The sequence below is a fragment of the Carassius auratus genome, chromosome 41 (genome assembly GCF_003368295.1).
Source record: "Carassius auratus strain Wakin chromosome 41, ASM336829v1, whole genome shotgun sequence".
Taxonomy (NCBI): Eukaryota; Metazoa; Chordata; class Actinopteri; order Cypriniformes; family Cyprinidae; genus Carassius; species Carassius auratus.
This window is the reverse complement of record NC_039283.1, coordinates 26037224-26045782: the sequence shown is the minus strand read 5'-3', so window position 1 is coordinate 26045782 and position 8559 is coordinate 26037224. Positions and strand designations below refer to the sequence as shown.

At 45.1% G+C, this 8559-nt stretch overlaps 1 protein-coding gene across 6 annotated transcripts in view; it reads right to left on the bottom strand.

Moving 5' to 3' along the window:
- Window positions 1–482: 482 nt before the first annotated feature.
- Window positions 483–8559, bottom strand: part of zbtb7b (zinc finger and BTB domain containing 7B) — a 21210-nt gene continuing 13133 nt past the window's right edge. For 4 of the 6 annotated variants that reach the window (XM_026227954.1, XM_026227951.1, XM_026227955.1 and 1 more), the window contains exons 3-4: window positions 3317–4239; window positions 483–2946 (exon numbers count right to left, since the gene is read on the bottom strand). In XM_026227954.1, the coding sequence (XP_026083739.1) occupies window positions 2400–2946; window positions 3317–4233 (1464 nt within the window). In that variant the 5' untranslated portion in view covers window positions 4234–4239 and the 3' untranslated portion in view covers window positions 483–2399. Of the gene's footprint in view, window positions 2947–3316; window positions 4240–6540; window positions 6857–6887; window positions 7310–8559 lie in introns of those variants that run through there. The other 2 variants (XM_026227950.1, XM_026227956.1) reach the window with 2 other exon arrangements.

Genomic DNA, 8559 nt, shown 5'->3' with positions numbered 1-8559 from the left:
GGAGAGAGTGAGTTTTACATGAAACTTTATTACCAGGGACCTTCAGATTAATATATATATATATATCATAAAAAAAAATAAAACAACCTGGAATACTAAAAATATACGTGTTAATTTAATCCATACTGTAATAAAAATTAGATCATTATTTAATAATTATTCACATATACTGAAGCAGGTTATTATTATTATGTCACAAGTAAATTATTTATTTTAGATTTAATTAAAGGGCAGTATTCATATATATATATATATATATAATTATTTATTATCATAAATGTATATATCATGAATATATATCCTCCAGAATTAATCCAGGAGTAAAACCGGTCAGTCGTCTGTCATGAATATTAATTAAAACGCAATGACGTCACTTGATGAATAACAGTCATATCTTTATCACAGCAGGAGCACATGCAGCAGACACCTATTTACCACAAAAGATGAAAATACCAATGAAAGGAACAGCAGGAGGCAGCACAATCTGTTCATACATAAATCTTTGTTTATTTGCTCTTTATTTGTACAATATGAGAAATGATTTGCCATCACTGAGAAAGATTTCACTCTATGAGCAGAACACAAATCCCTGATTAAAGGCTTTCACCAGGAGCCTCATCCCTTCACCCCAAACACAATCAAAACCAGTCATCGCTTTGCTTCTGATATAAAACAACTCAAGATTCAATCAATAAACAACTTATTTGAAGAGACAGATGTAAAGAAACTTTACCTAATAACAGGGCGTTCATATTTTCCAAGCACAAATATATACAATAAATTAATATTCACCAAACATTTGCATAACCACTTAGTGCATGGCTCAAGATTTCCTGAGAATAGTTGCAAAAAATAAAACAAACTAAGGCAGCTTGACCTTTTACATAAAAAAATTATAATATTTCAAAACTTCTGCAAAGAACTTAATAATCAAGATGCAAAGACTTTTTGAATCAAACATAAGTGGAGACTAATGAGCAAGACAATATATCACAACACAAAGATCCCGTTTTAGTGCAAATAAACCTCTTTTGGGTAGTTTCGCTACTGTCAGCAGAACAGTAATAATCTCCAGACAAAAACCCCAGAATGCATCCCATAATCGACCGATATATAGATTATAGAGAGCTGTAATATTCTAGAGAAGGTCAAAGAGCCCAAAGCTCCTGCAGCGAACGAAAGCGGCTAAAGCTATAGTTATAAATGTCATCAATGACTCTTTTTTTACATTTTTTTTATATATAATGCATTTTTTTTCCTCGAAAATATCTCATATGTATTTGCTTCAAAAAAAGGCAAGAGTCCTCCTCTTCGTTTCATTCTGTTCCGTGCTGGTCATCGGAGGGATTGTACTTTTATTCAGAAATTCATGTGCAAAACTTGCAAACTGAGGACGCCTGAATCTCAGTTCTCTACAGCACCTGAGCGTCTGCACACCTGCAGTGATGTTACCTGGGATCAACTGACCGGAGATCAGCTACCTGAGGACATTACAATGAGAAAGGCAAAACCGATCCGAGACCAGGCTCAAGGAGTCGCTCCGAGGAGGAAGCTCCGGAAGAAAGAGAAGATGCAGAATTACCCAAGCGCCTCAACCAGGAAAAGTCACAATAAATATCCAACCAACAAATAAATAAATAGAATAGTATACAAAAGAACTCTCCATCCTGCCGCTTCCTCGTTAAAGAGAATGAGCACGCAAGACACCTAGACCCCTTCTATAAACTCCTCAAAACTCAAAGATAGAAGAAACGTAAACGAAAGATTGAGATTCACGCTCTTCCTCCATCAGAGCGTTTAAACACCGCCCCGAAAGCCCTTTTAAATGTGTGAGAACTGAGACCTGGTCCACTTCCTCTCAGACGACAGAGAGAGAGAGAGAGAGAGAGAAAGGCTACAGATATCTGAAGAATACATGTAATTCATCTCAATTAACTAACCAATAATCTTTGGTATGAAAGTAAATTCTATCATTCGAAAAAAATTCCAAACTGGAAAAAAGGCTAAATTGAAGAGCAGCTACAGTAGATTCACCTTCATGATGCCGAGCGCCGCTGCAATGCTGGCCTGTAGGTGGCGATCTCTACCGCCGAGGGCGAGGCCACGCCCCTCCCCGCCTCCAGCTGCTTCATTTGCATTCTTAATTCATTCAGTTGTCCGTTTTTAAATCAGGTTTGTTCAAGCACTCAAATTTTGCATAGCGTGAACATCGTCGGCGCGGCACATTAACAAAACAAGACGGATCTCCGAAAGCAGTTGATTTGGGTTCATACAGAAACCATGCACCACAGAAACAAAGCAGATCTAACAAACAAAACGATCGACTAGAACCTGAAGACGGTGCGACTACAGAACTGACACACACACACACACACACACACACAGAGAGATGGGCGTGGTCACTCTTCCTCCTCCCCAGCAGCTTCCTGCTCCTCGTCTTCCTCCTCCCACGTTCTGTGTGTGACCGATGCGCTCCCGTGTGGAGATGAGCCTCCTTCGGCTTTATCCAGGGCTTGTCCCACCGGCCCTGCGACCGCCCTCCACAGCAGCTCGGGGAAGGGCATGCGGGCCCCCGTCAGCAGCGGGACACCTTGCATGGGGACGCCGTGGCCCTCGAGGAGCTGTGCGGCCGCTGCGACACTCAAGTGATCCGGACGGAGGCCGAAGGATTCAGAGGGTGGGGATCCGTTGGGATCAGGCCCCATCCCACGACGCCGGCGGTGTGTGCGGAGCTCCAGGCAGCTGTGGCCCTTCCTGTGCCGCTGCAGATGGTCCTCGCGGGCGAAGGCCTTGTGACAGAGCGGACACTCGAAGGGCCGGTCCCCGCTGTGCAGCGAGAGATGGTTCTTCAGGTCGTAGGAGTGCAGGAAGCGTGCGGGGCAGCTGGGACACGGGTACGGACGCTCGCCCGTGTGCTTCCGCATGTGGATCTTCAGCTTGTCGTTCCTGAGACGAGAAATGAGAGAGATTTACTGCAACGTTCTGGCAGGTGCAAGCCTGAAACTGTGACTCATAACCGACTTTATTTATACCCACTAAAACTGAAGTGTGTTTTCATGTTAAAATACTCAAAGCAGTGGTTCACACATTAACCCTACGACACACATTAACCCTAACCCACGAAGTCCTCACAGTTTGGTAAACTTCTATAATAGTGTTAGTGTTTTAATTTTAGATAAAATCCTTGATAGTGTATCCCCTGCATAATTGCATGTAGCTTAAACAGTTAAGAACTGATCAAATATTGTGTAAGTTGCTTTGGATACGATTGTCAGTCAAATGCATTAAACCCTGGTAGATTGTGAGCGTATCGTACCGTGTGAAGCGGACGCCGCAGGCCGAGCACTGGAACGGTTTCTCTCCGGTGTGTGTTCTCATGTGCCGCGGAAGCTTTCCCGCCCCGTGGATGATCTTCTGACAGACGGGACACTGCTGTGGCGTCTGAGACTTCCTCTTCCTGCCGCTTCCGGCCGCTGCTCCGCCCCCTGCTCCGTCCCCCTGTGATTGGCTGAGGTGGGGAGTGGCCAGCCCCTGTGCTCCGGACTCCTCCTCCTCTGAGGGCGTGTCTTCGGGTCTGTGTGGGATCGGGGTGAACTCTTGTGACCAGTGTGAGCCTCCGTTCACGAAGCGGCCCAGGTGGGAAGCAGGCGGCGGATGTCCTTCTCGCCCTTGCGCCGGAAGCATCCCGCACTCGGGTGTGTCTTCAGGACTCCTCCACACCAGCCTCACCGGAGACACGGCTCGGGTCACGGAGCATCGGTCCTGCTTGCGGCGGGATGGCAGCGGCTCGGCCTCCTTCACGGGGTCTGTTTGATCGTCGCCCGTCTCTCCCAGGATGTCTCTGCAGGCGTCTGCCACACACTGGATCCCCAGCAGCTGCGCGCCCTTCAGGACCTCTCTCATGCCCGAGCTGCGGATGGTCAGCGTGGCGGTGTAGGCGAACTCCAGCAGCGCGGCCAGAGCGTCAGGAGACACACAGTCCAGCTGACAGACGCTGCAGCTGTCGCCCACGCCCTCGCCTCCATCCTCGCCCTCCTCCGCCCCAAACAGACGGCGGAAGTACAGGCTGACCGCGGCCATGACGGAGCGGTGTGTGGGGTATCGTGTGCCGTGTGAGGTCAGCGTGAGGTCACAGAGCAGTCCGGTCCGCCGCTGGGCATTGAGACGGGACAGCAGCTCATTGCTGTGCTCTGGGAAGGGGATCCCGATTAAACCGTCCTCTCCTGGAGACATCGCCACCTGCAGGCAGAGAGAAACACGTGTGAATACTGTCGGCACAGACCGCTACACACGGACCCTTTCACATTTCAACATCACAAGTAGGAGTTGGACAGTAAACCAATACATCGCGATTCATGGATCGTTTCTGAGACGCATCGTAATGCATCGTAATTCCCTCTCGAATCGATTCTGAGCGTAGTTTTTAACAGCAGATGGCGAGTTTTTAAGCTAGTTTTTAACCGCACACTCAAATGCTCACGAAGAAGAGCTCTTGTGCGTTCGGTTGAGTAATGTAAGTGTTTAAATGTACTTGCACATCAGCTTTTATGATGTGAGATTAGTGTAAGTTTAGCCCACTGTGAACATCCTTTAATCCGCTTCAGCCTTTTCGAACTTTACAAATGATTGTTTTAGATTCCAGTGGCGTGTGTGTAAGGAACTGGAAGCTAAAAAACTACGCTCAGAATCAGTTCAAGAGAGAATCGATGCCTTTGGAAAATCTCAGATTTCTGATGGATCGATTTATTGTCCCAGCTCTAATCACAAGATGACATAGTTGAGTAAACCTCTATAGTGGTGAACCGAAACTATAATAAATATACTTTATTTTCTCCAATAGCCAAAAAAGAAGAAACAAATATGGAGAGTTTGATGGTTGGTCAGACGAAAGCAAACACTGAATTAGAAACACCCACACAGCAGCGTTTACTCCTTTTCTGAAATGTAAGCCAAAAATAAATAAATAAATAAATATAACTTTGCTAGATTTACAATGTTATTAACTGTAGAGAAACGTCAGTCTGTGAAAAAGGTTGTCATATTAATAACAATATTAGCAATGATAACTAAAAAATGTTGTGCTTTAATCTCAACATGTTCGCTATCTGAAACAACCAGAAGTTAAACAGCTCAAACACCTCGTCTCCCATTGGTTGGACAAACAGGTCACACCTGCATATATCACAGCTAAAGACGACAAATCCCAAAAACTGAATAGTTACTAATGGACTAGTCCTTTGACTAGTTAACCATCCCTAATCTGATGAAACATGTGTTGGAATTAATAATCTCACACACACACACACACACACACACAGACACCTCTTGCTTTTTACTTCATGTGATGGAGGACTTTAATAAGGGCTTAAACGTCCCACAGGCCTCCTCCCAAACGCAAAACGCTAATTTAGGACACACCCAATCCAGCAAGCAGGATCAACGGATCAGAGAGAGACAGAGAGACGGAGAACGACAGACAGATACACATGCCCTCAATGTGCATTTGAGTCTGTATCGTGACTATTTTCATGAGCATTACTGACATCACTATACTTCTATTATTCCAGTAGAAGAACTGAAGTAGTTAGAGACGCTGCAGCAGCAGGATCTGACAACTGAGACACCTAGACGAGACAAACTGCGTCAAACACACGTCTGTGTGTGTGTGTGTATGCGTGCATGTACGAGTGCTTGTGTGTGCGAGATGCATGCATGCATGCATGTGTGTATCTGTGTGTGTGTGTGTGTGCATGTACGAGTGCTTGTGTGTGCGCATGCATGCATGCATGCATGTGTGTATCTGTGTGTGTGTGTGTGTGCATGTGTCTGTGTGTGTGTGTGTGTGTGTGTGTGTGTCTGTGTGTGTGTGAGATGCATTCATGTGTGTGTGCTCTGGGTTGTGTGGGTGGGGTAAACACTATGGGACACAAAAGAACAGGGAGAAATTTTACTTTTATTTTCCACTTGAGATTTACATCAGAATCTGCTCAGAAAAGACTTTCCATCTGCTGGAACAGAGACAGACAGACAGGAGGAGAGAGAGAGGGGAGGGGGGGGGGGCAGAGAGAGAGACAGAGACAGACAGAGAGAGAGAGAGACAGAGAGAGAGAGTGAGAGTGAGAGAGAGAGAGTGAGAGAAAGGGGGAGAGAGAGAGAGAGAGAGAGAGAGGAGGAGAATAAGAGCACATGTAACAGTAATGGCACTAATTGTATCAGATCACAACACACACACATTCTAGAGTCACACTGATTGTAAACTACATCTTACTGAACACTTCAAATGTTAGATCACCGTCTGGCCATAGCGGTTCATTTCGATGTCTTTTTTTAACGTATTTTTCAAGCAGACCCCTAAAGAGAAGCGGCGTCACTAAACTGGTTATGTCTGCGTAACAAGTCTCAAGTGTCTTCTAATGATTAACACCCACACAATATATTACGGTAAAATAATAAATGCATCTGAAGCATTAACTATGAATATTTTTACAGGCCCATCCCAGATTCACACACACACACACACACACACACACACACACACACCTGAGCCCGGAACTTTCCACCAGCAGCCCGGCAACCTCTCCACTTCCCCTAACGACCGTCGGCTCCGTACAGCCCATAATACTGGCCACCCAAACCCTTGAGTGCTGCTTAACAACAATACACTCCAACACCTGATTAACCTGATCCAAAACACACACACACACACACACACACACACACACGGAACAAGATTTCCCTGGAACAGGTGTGGCGTCTTAAAGCTTCTAGTAATGTTACACAATTGAGACGGAGCAGATTAGTCACTAACGAAGCACAGTTCAGTTCACTCGCACACACAAGCCTTCCTCACAATCACATGTTTAACGGCCCCGGGCCCCGGACCCTACCGCTCGGCCCTTCATGGTGAAGCAGGGCGCTGTGGACAGGAGCTGCACCGCTGTCTGTGTCATAGCATCCGTCTCGTCTCTGAACAACAAGCTTCGGCTTCGACGCTCTCCGGTGGGGATCTCGACCTCTCTCTTCCTCTCTTTCTTCTTTCTATCTCTCCCTTCGTCTTCCTGTCTTGTGTAGAAGGTGTTTGACGCCTCCCCCCCGTCGCCCACGTGCCCCTCGCTCCCATCAGCTCGTTTCGAAACGCTCGCAAGTTTCCGAAAAAACAAAATCCCTCGCCCTCCGCTGCGTCCGGATCAACGACAGGAAGACGATCGTCTGACTGATTCCGGCCGCGAGCGACACTGCGCCGTCACTGCAGCACTTTCCATCTAATGAAGCGTGTTTATTAATCACAACCAATCACCAGCCGGCGCTGGGAAGCACAGATGGAGAAACTTTCCGAGCCATGATAACTAGTGTTAACTAGGGTTAACTAGCAGAGGTGTGAACACACACACACACACACACACACACACACACACACAAAATGAGATTCACCAACACACAAAGCATCTCAATAACCACAGACACACAAATAAATTAAAACATAATTTAGATCCTAGAACAAATGAACGTGACACTCACCAAATACAGCTGCGTTTGACATCAAGAAACGAATAGATTTTAGAGAAACCTGAGTGAAAATGGAGCAGGACAGAAAGAAGAATTGAAATCTGTTTTTCAGAAGAACAAAAGAAGGAGCAGAAGCTGCAGGAGAGAAGAGAAGAGCGTCACAGGAACTCGTTTCATCTCGCGTCTCAATCATTCTTTCTGGAGAGAAGCTCTCTTCTACAGACACACGCTTCTTTCTGAAAACTGCATGAAAGAGCTCATAACTTTATGATTGACGTCTGGATCACGTCTTCATCTTCAAACACACGGCTCTGAATCTGTTCTCAGTGTAAACTGGATCTGCTCCGGAGTTACACTGAGAACGGCCCAAATCTGCTCATCTCAACATCATCTGTTCTGAACATTACATAACTGTAGTCAATCTAAACTGGATTGCATCTGTTTGTCCACAGTTTCCATAATAAACCCTACACACACAAACTGTAAATATGAAACTTCAGATCAAACACACGATCTGGATCAGTTCAACAGTCTCTACATCTGGAAATATTCTCAGCGATGTTTTCTATGAAATCATTGCCACTGAAAGCCTTTCAACACCAACTCACCTCATTAACAGATCGTGTAAACAATTTGCTTTGTTATTTATATATTTATAATTTAAAAAAACGACTACAGAAAGAACTTTTGCCATTCCAGCAAGAAACTATTTCTGACAGAAACTTTCCAGTTTACTTAGAAACACAGTTTAAACCTGGAAAATCTGTGGTATCTGATCAAAGCAAGAGAGATGAAGCGGTTCAGACAGTGAGGAGCTGACACGTGTTTCAGACGGCACCAGAGCTGATGAACGAGCACATGGACATCGAATCACAGCCGCATTAATGAAGCCTTTTACCACTTCGTAATAAAGAAACATTGTAACTTTAAATTGTGCATCTCCTTTACATTAAAATACTTTTAGACAAAGTGTTAGAATCAGGGAAACTCTGCTTTGCACATTTTGACACAACTTAAAAAAAAGACATTTTTTACTTGGTATTTCAGTGAAAA